The 20,992-nt window shown below is 45.2% G+C and overlaps 1 protein-coding gene across 1 annotated transcript; it reads left to right on the top strand.

Moving 5' to 3' along the window:
• The first annotated feature begins 3,817 nt into the window (after positions 1-3,817).
• Positions 3,818-18,341, top strand: LOC125623638 (ficolin-2-like). The gene is made up of 8 exons (XM_048823281.2): positions 3,818-5,508; positions 6,926-7,039; positions 8,138-8,191; positions 10,229-10,264; positions 11,127-11,257; positions 12,432-12,561; positions 14,856-14,990; positions 15,503-18,341. Exons 1-8 carry the CDS (start codon positions 5,376-5,378, stop codon positions 15,748-15,750), a joined length of 981 nt encoding a protein of 326 aa, XP_048679238.1. The 5' UTR covers positions 3,818-5,375; the 3' UTR covers positions 15,751-18,341.
• Positions 18,342-20,992: the final 2,651 nt, after the last annotated feature.

Raw genomic sequence — 20,992 nt, 5'->3', positions numbered from 1 at the left:
TGAGACTGGGTTTCAAAGGCAAGGACAATTATGCCATTAGCATATACAAATGTCTACACAGTGCTGTTTGCAATGGATACTAAAGCTGGTTGGAACATGGCTTTTCTTCCACAGAAAATTTTGAGTATTCACTCATTGAGTATTTGAGTATTGAGAGAAGACAAAAAAATCAAAAACTGAAATATTTTCTTACCAAAAAAATCAAAAACTGAAATATTTCTGTCAAAAAATGATATACAGTAGTTCAATTCTGAAATGCCACTGCGGTGCCTCCTGGGAGTTGTGGTTCAGATGTTTCATACTCCCACTGTCCTCTGTTGGCTGGACTCGCTGGTCAGACTACATTTCTCATGAGGCCTCACAATCTTCTGTCTTGGTGAGGGGAGCAGTGCATCATGACAGGGGCACCGCTGGGGATGTTCCATTTTTTTAATGAAAATTCAAGATTTTCCACTGAAAGCAGACACATTTTTGCAAAAAAATTATTTTGTTGAAAACCCAGTTTTCTTCTGAAAAATGGCTTTGACTGAAAATTCTTAACCACCTCTAAGTGATGCCCTTGGGATAATCACAGCTTTGCACTCGGTTAATTTAACAAACAATGTAGGCCATACTTACAGGATGGGGGACTCTATCCTGGGAAGCAGTGACTCTGAAAAAGATTTGGGGCTCACGGTTGATAATCAACTAAACATGAGTTCCCAGTGTGAAGCTGTGGCCAAAAAAGCTCATGCAATCCTGGGATGTCTAAACATGGGAATCTTGAGTAGCAGTAGAGAGGTTATTATACCTCTGTATTTGGCGCTGGTGCGACTGCTGCTGGAATCCTGTGTCCAGTTCTGGTGCCCCCAATTCGTGAAGGATGTTAATAAATTGGAGAGGGTTCAGAGAAGAGCTACAAGAATGATTAAAGGAGTAGAAACCCTGCCTTATAGTGATAGACTCAAGGAGCTCAATCTATTTAGCTTAAAGAGAAGGTTGTGGGTTGACTTGATCACAGTATAAGTACCTACATGAGGAACAAATATTTAATAAGGGGCTCTTCAATCTAGCAGAGAAAAGTGTAACACGATCCAGTGACTGGAGGTTGAAGCTGGACAAATTCAGACAGGAAGTTAAGCCTACATATTTGACAGTGAGCATTATTAACCATTGGGGCGATTTCCCAAGGGTTGTGGTGGATCCTCCATCACTGACCATTTTTAAATCAGCACTGGATTTTTTCTAAAAGCTCTGCTCTAGGAATTAGTGTGGGGCAGTTCTCTGGCCTGTGTTATACAAGAAGTCAGAACAGTCAATAACAATGGTCCCTTCTGGCCTTGGAATCTATGACACCGTAACACTGAATTTTTGGGGCTTGTCAGATTTGGGATTGGAATAATCACAACATTCTTGTGATTTTTTTTTATGCTTATGTCACAGGGTCTATTCACTGCTCATGGCACCTCCTGCTGGCTGTCTTCTGTGTATTAGTGCTCCCACTCCGGTGATGTCTTCTCCTATGCAGTCTTGCCCTGCTGCCCCTCTCACTCCAGGGACTGCAGTCTCCTCTTCGTGGCTTGGCCCTCCGGCCAGGTCACTAATGTCCTCCCCTTCTGGGGAATTCACCATCTTTCCAAACCCACTGGCTGGCTGGCACCTCCAACACCCTGTACCGCTTCCCGGCAGCTGGTAGGGGAACCCAGGCCTGCCCTCTACACTGGGTTCCAGCCCAGAGACCCAATAACAAGCAGCCATGGTCCATTACAATCCTACCTTTTGCTGCTGTTTCCCTGGGCTTCTTCCTACATATCTGGCTTTCCCCCAGTCAGGTTTGCCAGCTTTCCAACTCCCTCCACTCAGGGAGCGACTACAGCCTTTCCCAGCAACAGCCCTGCATCTGTAGCCAGCTACCAGACGTTTTCCAGGCCCCTCCTGTTCCCACACAGGTGAGTGGGTTCAGAGCTCTGCCACGGCACCTCGGCTAAATAGTTCCTGGTTTTCACCAGGAGAAAGAGGTGCTGCTGGCCTCCCTGGACATACAGGTTAGCGCTGTCATAGGAGGGTGCACCTGCTTTTCTGATGTTACTCGCACTGAGAGTCCTTGATTCAGCAAACCTGCAGAAGCACTTGCTTAACTTTAAGCATGTTTATGTTCCACTGACATCAGTAAGCACCTGGTTAAAGCTAATCACGTTCTCAAGTGCTTTGCTGAGCTGAGGCCAGACAGGGAGCATGGCAGCACAGGATAGGTGTGGCAAGGCAATGGTTACCTAGCGGTTGTATTACCTGAGGATTGTTCCCAGAGGACAGGAGCCACAAAGGAGGCACAAACAGAGCAACAAAGGAGGAACCAGGCAGATCAGCAAGGCGTGGAAGAGATGTTCCACTTACTGGCCCCCATATGCAAATGCACGTCCTAGGAGAAGATGACCTGCACTTGCCATCTGCTCTAGGCTAGAGGGACAGAGAGAAGACAAGCTGTCACAAACCCCAGGGAGCATCTGTGAGACTGAGAATGGCTCATTAGAATTTTCAAAAGATGGCACTGAATGTTCCGTTAATTGAGACCGCACTTGAAATGCGCAGGAGCCTCTGAACTCAGTGTCATGGGATTGGTAGCTGCTTTCCAAATACCTCCATACCCTGCTGCTTGTGCTCTGTCTGCTCCCCTGCGACCTCTTCCTGTTGATGATGCAGTGCTGGGGGGAGCTGCTGACAGTTTTGCTCTGTGTCCACATACCACACAACAGAACCACTAACCCAGGAACTTATCCTTGAAACAAAGCCCGTTGCCAATTGTGCCCACATATCTATTCAGGGGACACCATCACAGGGCCTAATAACATCAGCCACACTATCAGAGGCTCGTTCACCTGCACATCCACCAATGTGATATATGCCATCATGTGCCAGCAATGCCCCTCTGCCATGTACATTGGTCAAACTGGACAGTCTCTACGTAAAAGAATAAATGGACACAAATCAGATGTCAAGAATTATAACATTCATAAACCAGTCGGAGAACACTTCAATCTCTCTGGTCACGCAATCACAGACATGAAGGTCGCTATCTTAAAACAAAAAAACTTCAAATCCAGACTCCAGCGAGAAACTGCTGAATTGGAATTCATTTGCAAATTGGATACTATTAATTTAGGCTTAAATAGAGACTGGGAGTGGCTAAGTCATTATGCAAGGTAGCCTGTTTCCTCTTGTTTTTTCCTACCCCCCCCCCCAGATGTTCTGGTTTAACTTGGATTTAAACTTGGAGAGTGGTCAGTTTAGATGAGCTATTACCAGCAGGAGAGTGAGTTTGTGTATGTATGGGGGTGGGGGGGATGTGAGAAAACCTGGATCTATGCAGGAAATAGCCCGACTTGATTATGTAAAGAGTTGTCACTTTGGATGGGCTAGCACCAGCAGGAGAGTGAATTTGTGTGGGGGGGTGGAGGGTGAGAAAACCTGGATTTGTGCTGGAAATGGCCCACCTGTTGATCACTTTAGATAAGCTATTACCAGCAGGACAGTGGGGTGGGAGGAGGTATTGTTTCATATTCTCTGTGTGTATATAAAGTCTGCTGCAGTTTCCACGGTATACATCTGATGAAGTGAGCTGTAGCTCACGAAAGCTCATGCTCAAATAAATTGGTTAGTCTCTAAGGTGCCACAAGTACTCCTTTTCTATCTGCTGCTTTAGTTATTCCCTGAATACTCCTTATTCCCCATCTCTTCTTATCATCTCATTTGGATCCATCCAATGGGTCACACAGCATCCCAAGGCTGTATCCTTGAGTGGGATGCCATAGTATCAGTTTCACTGTGATGCACCAAGAGATTCTTCAGGGTTTGGGCTGTAATAACAGTACTTGTCATTTCACGTGGTCCAAGGAAGGAACTTCTGAAATCTTGCTTTTCTGACATGTATTCCCAATATGCTTCACATAACTGGCATTTTAATATAGCTCTTGGGTTAAAAGGCAAGCGTACCTTACAGCCTGTGCCTTCTGGGCAAATGTGCCACCCTGGAAACGTTATTTATATGTTTTTAATAGAGTAGTGAAAGGAGACATCAGCATTCATGTGCCCTAGCCTGGGTTTAATACCAATGCTGGGTTGCACACTCAGATCAGGATCTGACCTCCAGGTAACACAAGATCTGAAACTTCTTTCTTTAGGAGATAAAGGAAATGCTGGGGCACCAGCAACAACTGGTGAGCATTATTTGAGATTCAGTTCAACTCTGTCCCCTCATACAACAATTAAGAGGAAGCTACTTGAGTTTAAATACACACACACACACACACACACACACACACACACACTGAGGTGTACATTACAAGCCTCTCAGACTGACAGCAGTAAAGTTCCTCTATGTGGAAGACAAAACCTTCCCTGGGGGCAGTCCGAGACTGGGTAAATCCCCACCCCACCCCCACTAAAAATCGTCGTGATCATCATCAGCCTCCACTCCAAATAAAAGGTACATTTCTTCAACCTGCCTGTTCTAATATAAATCTGGAATACCATGAACATTAATAAACAACCCACAACACCCCACACACTGCCAAACCACTCCACTGCACACAGTCTCCCCTGGGGAAGGGATAAAAGAGAACAAACCACACATGAGAGATGTCAGTCATGCCACATAATGCACTACTGGGTATAAGAATAGAACAGAATAGAATAGGCTTCTGATGTCATGCACTATGTATCACTGATAACTTCATAAAATCAAAACCTCCTCTGGTCTAGAGGCAGTATCATGGAACAATTTAACAACAAACAAGTAGTTAGAATGGAGACCAATCTGAAGAGTACAACAATATCAAACCTGCAGTTCTTCACTGTGTAAAGCACTAGGTAGCAAATAAAAACCAGGATGTGAACATGTGTTCAACCCTGTGAAATCCTCTCTCAGGATTTAATGATCTAATCACTCTGCTGTCTTGGGGCAGGTGTAAACCATACTTTCAGAGGTTTTGCAATGCTTACAATAATTGCATATCCTTCTTGGCCAGATTGATCTTTCACCCTGACATCAGTGGAATGAAGCTCTAGCTGGAAAATAATCTCAACCCTTTGGTATAAAGGAGTTAAATGAAGAATTGCTGACACCAACACTTAAAGGAAAGCAAGTAAAATTAATGGGAAGCAGACCCGTTGGCACCAAAATATTTACTGAGTCACACAGGAGGAACAATGTGACAGGAAACTTTCGTATCAGATTCTTGAAGTTGGGAAACTGTCCACACAACAAGCCAAGGGGAAACCATTTTACAGCTGTAACGTGGAAACTGGGATGTAAGGGAGATTACAGTTCCGAGGTGGAGTTTACTTATTGTATTTTCATATGATATGAAAGGCTCCCAGGGCTGAGATGCTAACAGAGCATGAAGATGAGGAGACGAGCGAAGCTGCCGTTGCCAAGACCAGCACCAGCCATGAGGAGAGCTGCCCAGCAAACCCTCCTCGCCGTACTCTGCCTAGCAGCAGCGGTTTGTGAGGCTCAGGACACCTGCCCAGGTGAGTCACAGACAAACCTGTTACCTTTTCATAACATGGATCTGACTAGTCCCCACTTTAAGATGCAGAATTTAGAATGCACAAAATTCCTCATCAGTTAGAATATGAAGTTTAATATTAGCCCTTCTTATTTTCTTCCTTAATTAAATCACTTTTAATCAAGAAACAAGATGGCTCACATATGCACTGTATAACTAATGCCTTTCCATTGCTGTTGGGCTGTTCCATGGCATAGTATGAGACGGAGCAAAGGGGCTGTGAAACCCTCAGCTACTAGATTGGAGAAGAATGGCATTCACAAGATGAGATGCTTTTTATTACATCAGCCCTGATTTTACTCTTTGGCAGTCCTCGAACAGCAACATTCTCCAGTTAAAGAATAATCTGATTAAATGAAAATCTTGCCATGTTCCATTCTCTACTGATTCTGTCCAGTGAGCTCAGGTACTACAGTGATGGAGATGATATCAGGAATAGAATAGACCTCATAAAAGGAACAGAATATGATGCACATGATATAAAGTAGAATGGAACAGATCTGATGTAAGGACTAGAACAGAATAAGTCTGATATAAGAAGTAAACTAGAATGGGAATAGATACCTCTACCCATAGCTGCTTTTGGTTTGCTCCTAGGGAGATGTTAGTCAGATCTTTGGAATTAATGTGAAAGTCAGAAAATCTCTAAAGTTTATAGAAATTCACACATGCACAATACTCTGGCATTTCTCAAATGTTCCTTTATTTCACACTTCTTAAGAGCTGCTCAAAGACACTTTCCTCCCAGCGTCGTGAACCCTGGTTACCTATCTTTCTTGCAGCAGTACATGGTTGTAGGAAAAAGTCCCTGGGATCGTATTAATAAAACAAGGTGAAAGCAATGACTGTGGTTTGTGTTTAACGCAGTAGGTGAGGCTGCTTGGTCACATCTTGTGTAGCTTTCTTGATTTCCTCTTCCCAGATGTCGGGGTACAATCCTGTTCCCGGTGAAGCCAATGACAAAACTCCCACTGACTTCACATTTACAAGCTTTGAATTGTCTCTTGTTGCTTGCAGTCCCCACTGCTCTCATCTATCCAGATCACATGGCAGTGTGATTAGTTTTCACCCAGACCCTCTCTAATCCACCAGTTTTAGTGTCACTTGAAAATCCTTTTTGAGGTTCTCCAGTGTCTGCTGTACGGTCTGTTCTGGTGGTTAATTTAATACATGCAAATTCATGAAAGTTTTGAGGAATTAAGAGGCTATTTAAATTGAGGCTGTGGTTTTTGTATTTAAGAAAAGAAAAGAAAAGAAAAGAAAAGAAAAGAAAAGAAAGCTAGCTTGTGGAGATTCTCATTTGCAGGATTTATTTCTCTCAGGGATCTGCAGAAAGTTTCAGCCCTATGGACCTTCTCACATGTCATTTCTTTCTCCAGATTTGAAAATAGTGGGTCTCAGCGGTTCAGAGAAGCTCGCTGTTCTCCAGGGCTGCCCTGGGATTCCTGGTGCCATGGGGCCCAAAGGTGACCCTGGACGTGCAGGAATGAGAGGTATGTGTCCAGGGGCTGAGGGAGACTCTGCCTTGGATGGCAGAAAAGTGAATGAGTGATGTTAAAATAGTTCAGCCCGTGGAGATCCTTATGAGTCCCCAACATGAGGAAAAGGTGCCTCAAACAGGCTGGTCACTATGCCAGTCTATAACTCCACATGGAGGGGCCAGAACTAACAAGCTGGCTCTGAAACATTGTCGATTTCTTTTTCCTCTGACCAGAACAATGGTAGCCTGTGGGCTGTGGAAGGGAGGCCAGCTGTGTATCTTTGATGGCCACCACCTTGGCTAGCACACCAGGGATCTCCAGAGTGTGAGCTGGTAAAGCAGGAGCCAAAGGGCCAAGTGCTGCTTTCTGCTGCTGTAACAGACTGACATCCTCCCTCACCGCTGGTTACAGATCTATCTGCCAGGACTCATATATACCAATAAACGATTTGACCATATAGAGCAGTGGTCTCAAACTTTAGAAACCCGAGGACCCCATTTTGATATAAAATTTTTCACAGACCCCCTCAAGCTCCCTGCTCAGCCCCACGCCCCATCCCCACTCCACCCCTTCCCCCAAGGCCCCACCCCATCTCTTCCCTCCCCTGCTTCAGCCCTGCCCCTCCTCTTCTCTGCCTCTTTACGCTCCCTCCCCTGAGCGCACCCCAACCCCACTCCTCCCCCTTCCCCCCAGCGCCTCCTGTACGGAGTGCAGAAGGCTCTGGAAGGGAGGGGGAGAAGTTGAGGGAGGGAGTGGGAGGAGTTGATCAGCAGGGCCGATGGACCCCCTGGAGTACTCTCACGGACCACAGTTTGAGAAACGCTGATACAGAGAGATTTGTTAAAACTAAGAGCTAGCTGCTATCTGAGTTGCACCCATGACAATGGCTTAGTGGAAGCAGGGTCTGATACGTTCTCTGGGATGGATACCCCAACCGGACACTGATGTGATGTGAAAATCCAGCGGAAGGATCCTCTCTCTGGACTCTAAGTTGCAGCCTCATGACTCAAATCAGAAATGGCAGATGTGGGGATTCAGTTCACTTCTAGCTGGTATGTTTGAATTGGTCAGGGCTTGCGCTGTCAAATATTTACCCTCTTGTGTTCGTAGGGGAACGGGGAGCTCCAGGGATCCCTGGAAAGATGGGACCAGCAGGGGAGAAAGGTAAAGAAAGAAAGAACTAGTCACTTGGATTCCATCACAGTAACAGCTTCTGAACATGCTTGTCTTCAGGTTACATTTGGGAAAACTTTTACCCCAATAGAACCTCAGTTCTGAGCCCCCCATTGAAATTGTTGCACTTCAGATAAATCTTTCCACTGTTTAACCTCCTTGGACTGAAAGGTGATTGATCAATTCAAATAATTCTTCTCACTGCAAAGCTGTGGCCCTTCTGTACTTTAATGACATGCAGGGATGGCTACAGTGCAGCCGGGGGCGTGATTTGCAGTTCATGTCGCTGTACTCACATTAGCATTAATCTAGCTAGCTTGCTAGCAACAGAAGTGAACACATGGTCTAAGCTACAAATGTGGGTAGCCAGAGCGGTCAGGCAAACTTGTGCAGCATATGCTGAATCTTGTGCCACTACGTCCTCACGGCTATTGTCAGCAAGCTGCTCGGTGAAATCTAGCACGAATACGTCTTCAGGAGCTGCAAATCACATCAGTGTAGACATACCCACAGTGACAGGCATGTAAGGTGCAATAGGTCTGTAGTGCCTGCTAGTTCAAAGAGGCCTGCAGGTACTTACAAATATTTCTTAGCACTTACAGGAATTCATGCTCAGCTAATCCAATACTGTACATGAGGGAGACAGTGACTGAGGCTTGTGACAAATACCATTTCACCCTCATCTTTCTTTGCAACCAGCTACTGCATCTAGAACTTGCTCTGGGTTTTGAAGGAACATCAGGTACAATTTTCAAAAGCACCTAAGGAGTAGAATCGGTTGGAATATTTTCACCAAAGTGAAGTTTTAGTAACGGGCCATGGCTCTCTAGAGAGCAAGACTCTCAGAGGCTGGTGATCAGCACACTGGCCTGTGATGTGGAACAGAACTCAAATTCTCGTAGATTATTTCCCAGAGCCCCCCATGTGCCCTCTCCCAACAGACTATAAAAACCTCCAGGCCCTGGGGAGAGGATGGCTTCAGCTGCTGGGCTGGTGGTGCGGGGAGCTCAGGACTTCTGACCTGGTGGCAGGGCTCTGGGCTTCAGCTGAGAGGACGGGGGGGTCTCGGGGCTTAGCCCCACAGGGGTGGGGGGGCACAGGGCCTCGGGGCTTCAGCAGAGCTCTGAATAGCTCCGGGTGAATTTAAACCCTGATGTAGGGGAGCCAGGATCAAGTCTCTCCTCTGGCTGATTCAGAGCAGAGTTTTTCATCCCAGATCATCCTGTCTCAAAAAGAACAGGGACTTGAACTCCCTTCTCCCACATTCCAGTGTCTTAACCACCAGGCTATAAAGTATGGGAGAGAGTCTCTCTTGTCAGAAGTAACCAGAGAGCCCTGTACCCAAAAACCTTCTCGAATAGAAGAGCCCAGGTTTCGATCGGAACATGGACATCTCAACACAATTTCATTTTCCACAAAAAAGGTTTTGTTTTCATGCCAGTGTGGAATGAAAACAAAGTTCAAAACCTCCAGAGTTGCCGCGAAATGGAATTGTCATGCTCCGGCCAGCTCTGCTTTTTAACGGGCCGTAGGCTCGTAAGGTTTGTATGTGCTTTTGAAAATGTTACCCATTGCATCTGGCTGCCTGAAGTCTCTGAACAGTCAGCCAGGAGCAATTCTGCACCAAGCTACTTTCATCTTGTTTACCCAAGTGAATCAAATTTTTACAAATGGAGAATAAACCCCCAAATATTAACTTTTTTTTTTAAAAAAAGTGTCTACGTACTTCACACGCTTCTAAATGTAATGCTCCTCTTCTGCCCTCTTTTTCTGTATTGTACCATCTATGCCAAATTCATGCAGCTCTGGAGATGTTGGAAGGGCATTAACAATGAGGAGTCCAGTGGCACCTTAAAGACTAACAGATCTATTTGGGCATAGGCTTTCGTGGGTAAAAAAAACCCACTTCTTCAGATGCATGGCATTAGTGTATTTTCCTGCAGCAAGTCAGGCTGACGCCCCATGAGTTCTGAGGTTACAGTGTGATCTCCAACTCTTGCAAGTATTTAAACCTGTGCTCCGTTCTAGGAGAGAAAGGAGAGTCCGGAGAACCAGAAACAACAGGTAAGAACCTCTGCACTCTCCCATATAGCAAAAGAATGATTTAACTGACAGTAGCAGCTGTGTCCGCCCTGAGCTGCAGTCTGTCTCCAATCCCTCAGGAGGATGGTTAACGTCTCAAATAGCCGCCATTTCAAAACAAAACAACCTATTACCACAACACTTCCTTCTCCCGCTTCAGTGTAGGAACTACTGCTCCCACACCGCCTCCCCTACCCAAGGCACAGAATGAGTAATATTGAGTCTTATTTCAGAAAGACCCACTAACTCATAATATTATTTAAGGTGGCCGGAGCAGTCCCTGATGCCCTCGTGAAAGGTGCCTCCTGGACCCTCCTCCAGCCTGTATGGGCGTGCCAGCCAGTTCCCACTGATGGGTGGCAGGGTACAAGGTGCAGAGCCAGGGCCCTAACCCCACTCTTCTCCACGCCTTTTGTGGACATTGTTGGCATTAGCTTTGAGCAGCCCTTTTGCTCAGGGAACAGGGGGGCAGAGACAGGGCTTAGGAGTAGGGCATGAAGGTCCAGGTGCCTTCCCCTGCCCTTACGCACCTGCCAGGGCCAGGCACAGCCTCTCCCTAGTGAAAAAAGATGAAACAAATCAGCTGTCTAAACTCTGCTGAGTTAACCCCCTGGTGAGTGTGTCTTACAGGTCCCCCTCTGTGACCGATCCACACAGGATAGGAGTAGGGGTCTGGTGTCAGGGGCCTTGACCATTTAGCTCAAAGCATAGCAGTGCCTGCTTTTAGTTCTGAAGGCCCCAGTATATCAGTCAAGATCACATTGACTCTTCACCCACCCCTTGCACAATCAGATCCAGTCCCACGCTTTCAATCAATGCATGGTTAATTTTCCATTTTGTCTAGGACCCAGAAACTGCAAGGAGCTGTTAGCCAAAGGGAGAACGCTGAGCGGCTGGTACGCCATCTACCCAGGAGTTGCTGATGATTCCATCACTGTCTTCTGTGACATGGATACAGACGGTGGAGGCTGGACTGTAAGTGAGAGGGAGTGTGGCGGGGACGAGGGTGTTATAGAGAACACGTTTGATTTTAATCAGAGGTGTGAGGATTGCCACTTGCTGGCAGCTGTAAATCTGTCCTAAATTGAGGAAATGTTGAGACAGAGCTGAAATAATACATCCAGTTATGCCCCAAATATGTCATCACAGATTTCATATCCAGGCCAGCCCATCAGTTCAAAAAGGAGAAACTGAGTTTGTGGAAACCTGGAAGTTTCTGTATTTGTTAGGTTTTGGTTTATTCACATTTGCTTTTTAGGTCTTGTCTAGCCTGGAAGATTCTACAGGTGACTTCAGGTGTAATAACCTGCCTAGTGCATGTGACCATGTCTCCCTCTAGTGGCTGGGAGGGCTACACCTGGCTTTCTTTATCTGCTGACCGGGCTTCCTTTGGAGCTGGTTGTTCCTTACCTCAGCCCAGGAGGCGTGGGCACTCCCAGGGTATGTTTACACTGTAGCTGGGAACAGCTCCCAGCACACTAAAACCAGCAGTGTGGACGTAGCGGCTCAGGTGGCAGCTTGGACCCCCAAGGTCTGAGCTCGGATGGCTAGCTTGAGTCGTCACTGGAGCCATGCAGACACACCCCAGAGGTTAAGCACGTTGCCTACACAGCATTCTCAGCACCTGACAGTCTGGCCAAGGCGTGAAAGACCTTTATGTGATGGCAAAAGATTGCAAGGCCGTAACTATGTTGTATCCCAACTACTGAAGGGTTTTTATGTTCTTCAAGCCACAGAGTGAAAGAGACATGGGGCATGGAGCAGAGAGGTTACCAGCTAAGAGGGGGTTTTCAACACTTCCTGGCCTGAAGAGTTAGCTCCATCAGTCTAACGTGTAGTTAAAAGAAGTAGATAGACATGGATTTGCCCAGATAAATGAGCTGATGGGAGCCAGAGTCACTCTTTGAACTTGGCCAGGTCACATCCCATCTCTGAGCCTCCTCCTTCTCTACAGATGAAGGTAGTGGTACCCATTTTTGTAAAGCAGGACTGATCTGTTGCAGGGAGATATATTGGAAAGCATTACGTGAATGCGAAGTATAGTGGGTTCATGTGCAGGTATGAAGTAATGGTATGTCAGGCAGCTGCTTTATGATGGATAGAAACCATGGTGCAGTCTTCCACCTCTCACCCTCTCATTTCCTTACAGGTTTTCCAGAGACGCGCAGATGGTTCAGTGGATTTTTTCCGTGACTGGGATTCATACAAGAAGGGTTTTGGGAACCAGCTGACGGAATTCTGGCTGGGGAATGACAATATCCACCTGTTAACATCCCTTGGTAACAAAATCACTGATGGATTCTTTTCTGGTTTTTGTTCTCCGCCAGACCATCTCCTTGGAGACAGGATACATAAAAGCAGCAAAGAGCCCTGTGCAACCTTATAGACTAAGAGACGTATTGGAGCATAAGCTTTCATGGGTGAACACCCACTTCGTGAAATGCATGTGGTGGAAATTTCCAGAGGCAGATATAAATATGCAAGCAAGAATCAGGCTAGGGATAACAAGGTTAGTTCAGTCAGGGAGGCTGAGGCCCTCTTCTAGCAGTTGAGGTGTGAACAGCAAGGGAGGAGAAACTGCTTTTGTCGTTGGTGACCCATTCACAGTCTGTGTTTAATCCTGAGCTGATGGGGTCAAATTTGCAAGTGAACTGAAGCTCAGCAGTTTCTCGTTGAAGTCTGGTCCTGAAGTTTTTTTGCTGCAGGATGGCCACCTTTACATCTGCTATTGTGTGTCCAGCGAGATTGAAGTGTTCCCCTACAGGTTTTTGTATATTGCCATTCCTAATATCTGATTTGTGTCCATTTATCCTTTTATGTAGGGACTGTCCAGTTTGGCCGATGTACATAGTAGAGGGTCATTGCTGGCACATGATGGCGTATATTACATTGGTGGAAGTGCAGGTGAATGAACCAGTGATGGTGATGGTGTGGCTGATCTGGTTAGGTCCTGTGATGGTGTCGCTGGTGTAGATATGTGGGCAGAGTTGGCATCAAGGTTTGTTGCATGGATTGGTTCCTGAGTTAGAGTTACTATGGTGCGGTGTGTCGTTGCTGGTGAGAATATGCTTCAGGCTGGCGGGTTGTCTGTGAGCGAGGACTGGCCTGCCTCCCAAGGCCTGTGAAAGTGAGGGATCATTGTCCAGGATGGGTTGTAGATCACTGACGATGCATTGGAGAGGTTTTAGCTGAAGACTGTTTGTGATGGCCAGTGGAGTTCTGTTTGTTTCTTTCTTGGGCTTGTCTCGCAGCAGGAGGCTTCTGGGTACACGTCTGGCTCTGTTGATCTGTTTCCTTATTTCCTTGTGCGGGTATCGTAGGTTTGAGAATGCTTGGTGAATATCTTGTAGGTGTTGGTCTCTGTCTGAGGAGTTGGAGCAAATGCGGTTGTACCTCAGCGCTTGGCTGTAAACAATGGATCATGTGGTGTGTCCAGGATGGAAGCTGGAGGCATGAAGGTAGGCATAGCGGTCGGTGGGTTTTCGGTATAGGGTGGTGTTAACATGACTGCATGAGGAAATAAGGAAACAGATCAACAGAGCTAGATGTGTACCCAGAAGCCTCCTGCTGCAAGACAAGCCCAAGAAAGAAACCAACAGAACTCTACAAACCATCCTGGACAATGATCCCTCACTTTCACAGGCCTTGGGAGGCAGGCCAGTCCTCGCTCACAGACAACCCGCCAGCCTGAAGCATATTCTCACCAGCAACGACACACCGCACCATAGTAACTCTAACTCAGGAACCAATCCATGCAACAAACCTTGATGCCAACTCTGCCCACATATCTACACCAGCGACACCATCACAGGACCTAACCAGATCAGCCACACCATCACCATCACTGGTTCATTCACCTGCACGTCCGCCAATGTAATATATGCCATCATGAGCCAGCAATGTCCCTCTGCTATGTACATCGGCCAAACTGGACAGTCCCTACGTAAAAGGATAAATGGACGCAAATCAGATATTAGGAATGGCAGTATACAAAAACCTGTAGGGGAACACTTCAACCTTCCTGGACACACAACAGTAGATGTAAAAGTGGCCATCCAACAGCAAAAAAACTTCAGGACCAGACTTCAACGAGAAACTGCTGAGCTTCAGTTCACTTGCAAATTTGACCCCATCAGCTCAGGATTAAACACAGACTGTGAATGGGTCGCCAATGACAAAAGCAGTTTCTCCTCCCTTGCTGTTCACACCTCAACTGCTAGAAGAGGGCCTTAGCCTCCCTGATTGAACTAACCTCACTATCCCTAGCCTGATTCTTGCTTGCATATTTATACCTGCTTCTGGAAATTTCCACTACATGCATTTCACGAAGTGGGTGTTCACCCACGAAAGCTTATGCTCCAATACGTCTGTTAGTCTATAAGGTGCCACAGGACTCTTTGCCCCTTTTAAAGATCCAGACTAACATGGCTACCCCTCTGATACAGGACACATAAAGTGATTCATCTGCTTGTATTCCTGGGGTTGGACAGACATGTCTCAACCCCTCCTTACAAAGATCAGACAGAACGTTCATGGAACGTGATTGACATTTTTGTTTCCGTTTTGTCTCTAGAAACTTGTGAACTTCGTGTCGATCTGAGTGACACGGAAAACAATAAATCCTTTGCCCACTATGAGACCTTCAGCATTTCAGGACAATCTGACAAATACAGACTGAACCTAGGAAAGTTTCTTACAGGCACTGCAGGTAAGTTTGGGGCCCATTCTGCACTTTCTGTACAAGGGAGGTATCATGAACAACCATCAAAAGCACAGAGTATCTCTGGCAGTTCTACCAACTCAGAGATTACCTGAAAGGGGAGGTGGGAAGAAAGTCCATGCGACATTCCAGTGCAGGCCATCAGCATGATGTTTTCACCACACTTGTGAATGTTAACTGGAGTTGAACTCAGAATTCTTGGTCCTCCAGCGTCCAGAAAGAGGATGTTTGGTTGGGGGAACTTACTAAAGTGAGGCCCTGCTGGGTCTTTTCCCCCACAGCTAGCCTCCTATTTTTAAATATTGTTTGGGAAGGGAAAGGAGCTATTAGAGGCATGCTACATATTAAACAAAAGGAACCATAGCTGTATAGCCAAAGTGTGGAATAGAGAATCCCTGTGACTTGATTAATAGTCAAATGCAGGGGACCAGGACATCTCTCAGAGCCTGAAAGTGCTTTGTACACACACAGCCATGTTCTTGCTTCTGATGTTTTAACAGGTGATTCCTTGTCTGGCCATAAAAATATGACGTTTACAACCAAAGACAATGACAATGATATGCATTCGGCGAACTGTGCTCTGCTGTACAAGGGCGGCTGGTGGTACAATAAGTGTCACAGTTCCAATCTGAATGGGCTGTACCTGCTGGGGCCCCACAAGAGCTACGCAGATAGTGTCATCTGGGCAACAGGCAAAGGGGCTCACTATTCCTACAAAGTCTCAGAGATGAAGTTCAGGCCGGTTTAGCACCAGGAGAGTGCAGCGGGAGGTCGCTCTCCAGCAATGTGTGGGAATGGACCCTCCCAGGTAGTTAGATGCCTTAAGCCCATTGATTTCCACGGAAGTTAGGTGCCTAACGGATCTGGGCCTTAGAGCCTGATCTGAAGCCCAGTGAAGTCAATGGGAGTCTTTCCATTGACATCAGTGTGTGCGGATGAGGCCCATAGCTGGAAGCACCCAAGCAAACACACTGATGTTTAATACCAACCTTTTCCTTTTCCTGGTCACGTTGAGTTTCATAGATCCTAAGGTCAGAAGAGCCCATTATGATCATCTAGTCCGACCTCCTGCACAACACAGGCCACAGAATCTCACCCACCCACTCCTGCGAAAAACCTCTCACCTATGTCTGAGCTATTGAAGTCCTCAAATCGTGGTTTAAAGACTTCAAGGAGCAGAGAATCCTCCAGCAAGTGACCCATGCCCCATGCTACAGAGGAAGGCGAAAAACCTCCAGGACCTCTGCCAATCTGCCCCGGAGGAAAATTCCTTCCCGACCCCATATATGGCGATTAGCTAAACCCTGAGCATATGGGCAAGATTCACCAGCCAGACACCCAGGAAAGAATTCTCTATAGTAACTCAGATCCCACCCCATCTAACATCCCATCACAGGCCATTGGGCCTATTTACCATGAATATTTAAAGATCAATTAATTACCAAAATCATGTTATCCTATCATACCATCTCCTCCATAAACTTATCGAGTTTAGTCTTAAAGCCAGATAGGTCTTTTGCCCCCACTGCTTCCCTTGGAAGGCTATTCCAAAAGTTCACTCCTCTGATGGTTAGAAACCTTCATCTAATTTCAAGTCTAAATTTCCCAATGACCAGTTTATATCCATTTGTTCTTGTGTCCACATTGGTACTGAGGAATTAAATAATTTCTCTCCCTCTCTGGTATTTATCCCTCTGATATATTTATAGAGAGCAATCATATCTCCCCTCAACCTTCTTTTAGTTAGGCTAAACAAGCCAAGCTCCTTGAGTCTCCTTTCATAAGACAGGTTTTCCATTCCTCGGATCATCCTAGTAGCCCTTCTCTGTACCTGTTCCAGTTTGAATTCATCCTTCTTAAACATGGGAGACCAGAACTGCACACAGTATTCCAGGTGAGGTCTCACCAGTGCCTTGTATAACGGTACTAACACCTCCTTATCTCTACTGGAAATACCTCGCCTGATGCATCCCAAGACCGCATTAGCTTTTTTCACGGCCATATCACATTGGCAGCTCATAGTCATCCTGTGATCAACCCATACTCCAAGGTCCTTCTCCTCCTCCGTTACTTCTAATTGATGCGTCCCCAGCTTATAACTAAAATTCTTGTTATTAATCCCTAAATGAATAACTTTACACTTCTCACTATTAAATTTCATCCTATTACTATTACTCCATTTTACAAGGTCATACAAATCTTCCTTTATGATTTCCCGGTCCTTCTCTAAATTGACAATACCTCCCAGCTTTGTATCATCTGCAAACTTTATTAGCACACTCCCACTTTTTGTGCCGAGGTCAGTAATAAAAAGATTAAATAAGATTGGTCCCAAAACTGATCCCTGAGGAACTCCACTGGTAACCTCCCTCCAGCCTGACAGTTCACCTTTCAGTAGGACCCGCTGTAGTCTCCCTGTTAACCAATTTCTTATCCACCTTTCAATTTTCATATTGATCCCCATCTTTTCCAATTTAACTAATAATTCCCTATGTGGCACGGTATCAAACGCCTTACTGAAATCTAGGTAAATTAGATCCACTGTGTTTCCTTTGTCTAAAAAATCTTTTACTTTCTCAAAGAAGGAGATCAGGTTGGTTTGGCACGATCTACCTTTTGTAAAACCATGTTGTCAGGAGCTCTCTGTTCAAGTTTGAATGCCCAGCCCGTTCCATTCTACTTCTGTTAGAACCAAGGCAGAGCCAGTGCTGCCGGCAGGGCAGCGGCCAAGCTGTGAGCTGCTGCTGCGCATTTGTCACAATTATTGAGCCACATCCTGACATCCCTTTTTTCATTCCTGCTAAATTAAAGGAAAATCCCTCTGATTTCAGTGACAGTTTTGCCATAGTAAGAGCTGAGTGAAGGTTTTAAGATTTGGCACTTGGTGATGAAATTCATTATTGCATCAGAGCTCATAGCATGATGATGCATCTGCAGTTAATTGCAGAAGATCAAAAATTTTTAACCAGTTTTTTTTTTTAAGATCATGAGCCTGGAGAAAGCAAGATATTTGTCCCATGCTAATTTGCATTTACACCAAGGATATTTACACCGTTTACCATTTACACGAAGGATATTAAGCTCGCCCCACTTCCCAACAAAGACTGAACACCAGGAGTGAAATCCAGGCACCAATGAAGTCAATGGAGGTTTTGCCATTGATTTCAGTGGGGCCAGGATGGCACCCAGAGCTTTAGAGTTAAGTCTTAAATTACTAAGACCCCTTTATCTCTACAGTAGTGCTATGCTATACTATGAAGCATAATCCTCACTGGTTAAAAGAAAACTGCATATGTCACAATAAATTAATAAAGTATGTTTAACGAGGCATGTAAAGTACATTTTGTGTGGTATGATTACATCTTTTGCCTTGCTCTAGTTTTCTTACTGGTTTATGCACCATGGCCCTCACGGTCATTTGCGGGGATTATTATATTAGTAACATAAAACAAATGAAAATAAATACTGGGTTCTTTTCATCAGAAGATCTCAAAGGGCTTGACAAAGGCAGGTGAGTATCATTATCCCTGTTTTACAGACAGAGAAATTGATATAGTGATGTAGTTTAGATGATTTGTCCAAATTTATACGTATTGAATCAAAAAGAGTCATGGGTAGACACTGGTTTGTAGCTCTGTGATCCAGCCCCTAGCCACAACTGTCTGCCTCACAAAGGTTGCCCTCTGTGCTCAAGATCCGAAGAGCAGAAGAAATTCTCAGGAAAGTAGCTGCACTTTATTGACTATACTATAGGGCTGTCAATTAGTCGCAGTTAACTCACGCAATTAACTCAAAAACATTCATCATGATTTAAAAAATTAATCGCGATTCATCACAGTTTTAATCACACTGTTAAACAATAGAATACCAATTGAAATTTATTAAATATTTTGGATGTTTTTCTACATTTTCAAATATATTGATTTCAGTTACAACACAGAATACGAAGTGTACACCGCTCACTTTATATTATCATTTTTATTACAAATATTTGCACTGTACAAAGGATAAACAAAAGAAATCGTATTTTTCAATTCACCTCAAACAAGTACTGTAGTGCAATCTCTTGATCATGAAAGTGCAACCTATAAATGTAGATTTTTTTTGTTACATAACTGCACTCAAAAACAAAACAATGTAAAACGTCAGAGCCTACAAGTCCACTCAGTCCTACTTCTTGTTCAGCCAATCGCTCAGACAAACAAGTTTGTTTACTTGTACGGGAGATAATGCTGCCCGCTTCTTATTTACAATGTCACCAGAAAGTGAGAACAGGCGTTCACATGGCACTTTTGTAACTGGCATTGCAAGGTATTTACATACCAGATATGCTAAACATTCATATGCCCCTTCATGCTTCAGCCACCATTCCAGAGGACATGCTTCCATGCTGATGACGCTCATTAAAAAAATAATGTATTAATTAAATTTTGACTGAGCTCCTTGGGGGAAGAATAGTATGTACCCTGCTATGTTTTACCCGCATTCTGCCATATATTTCATGTTACAGCAGTCTCGGATGATGACCCAGCACTTGTTGTTCATTTTAAGAACACTTTCACTGCAGATTTGACAAAACACAAAGAAGGTACCAATGTGAAGTTTCGAAAGAAATCTACAGCACTCGACCCAAGATTTAAGAATCTGAAGTGCCTTCCAAAATATGAGAGTGACCAGGTGTGGAACATGCTTTCAGAAGTCTTAAAACAGCAACATTCTGATGCAGAAACTACAGAACCTGAACCATCAAAAAAGAAAATCAACCTTCTGCTGGTGGCATCTGACTCAGATAATGAAAATGAACATGCATCGGTCCACTCTGCTTTGGATCGTTATCGAGCAGAACCCCTCATCAGCATGGATGCATGTCATCTGGAATGATGGTTGAAGCATGAAGGGACATATGAATCTTTAGCGCATCTAGCACGTAAATATCTTGTGACGCCGGCTACATCAATGCCATGCAAACTCCTGTTCTCGCTTTCAGGTGACATAGTAAACTACAAGTGGGTGGGCAGCATTATCTCCTGTGAATGTAAACAAACTTGTTTGCCTGAATGATTGGCTGAACAAGAAATAGAACTGAGTGGACTTGTAGGCTCTAAAGCAGTGATTCTCAAACTTATTTTTTCGTGGAACACTTGAAAATTGGTGAGGGTCTCGGCGGACCACTTAATGATCTTTCCAAATGTTGTTTGTACTGTTAACTAAGTATTGTAAAGTACTTTGGATGAAAGCACTATATAAAAAAAACCCTTAATAATAATAAACATTTTTTGTTCTACAAATAAAAGCACACAACTCATATTTTAATATCAGTAGTCTTACCTTTCTAATGTGATGGATGTGCCCTCTCTCCCCTGCCGCGGCAGCCCCCGAGCTGGGGCTGGGAAGGAGGGGGTCTCTCCCCCGCCACAGCAGCCACAGAGCAGAGGCTGGGAAGGAGGGCCATCTCTCCCTGGCAGCCACAGCCCTGGAGCTGGGGAAAGTCGCCTCTTTCTCTGGCAGCCGCAACCCTGCAGATCCTAAATTCTCCCCACCCCCTCTTCTCACCCCACTGCCCCTTCCCACCTACCCCCTATTCCCAAGGCCACCACCTCACTTCACATGTGCGTCTTCTCCAGGGTCCAAGCACCTAATTAGAGGAGCCACACCTGCGCAGCTCCACTAATTAGGTGGGTGGCCCTTCATTCTCTCGTGTGCAGCCACTCAAGCGCACACCTTAGAGGGAACTATCCGCAGACCACCTGAATGGAGCTTGCGGACCACTGGTGGCCCACAGACCACAGTTTGAGAACCTCTGCTCTAAAGTTTTACATTTTGTTTCATTTTTGAGTGCAGTTATTTTTTGTACATAATTCTACATTTGTAAGTTCAACTTTCATGATTAAGAGATTGCACTACCGTACCTGTATGAGGTGAACTGAAAAATACTTTTTTTTGTTTTTTAACAGCACCAATATTTGTAATCAAAAATAAAGCGAGCACTG

This window comes from Caretta caretta, chromosome 16 (assembly GCF_965140235.1).
Source record: "Caretta caretta isolate rCarCar2 chromosome 16, rCarCar1.hap1, whole genome shotgun sequence".
Lineage (NCBI taxonomy): Eukaryota > Metazoa > Chordata > Testudines > Cheloniidae > Caretta > Caretta caretta.
This window is presented reverse-complemented; position numbering and strand designations above follow the sequence as displayed.

Coding starts and splice junctions, on each gene's coding strand:
- LOC125623638 (XM_048823281.2), top strand. CDS start 5,376: ATGAAGATGAGGAGACGAGCGAAGCTGCCGTTGCCAAGACCAGCACCA. Junction 10,265..11,126: donor CGGAGAACCAGAAACAACAG/GTAAGAACCTCT, acceptor CATTTTGTCTAG/GACCCAGAAACTGCAAGGAG. Junction 12,562..14,855: donor CCACCTGTTAACATCCCTTG/GTAACAAAATCA, acceptor TTTTGTCTCTAG/AAACTTGTGAACTTCGTGTC.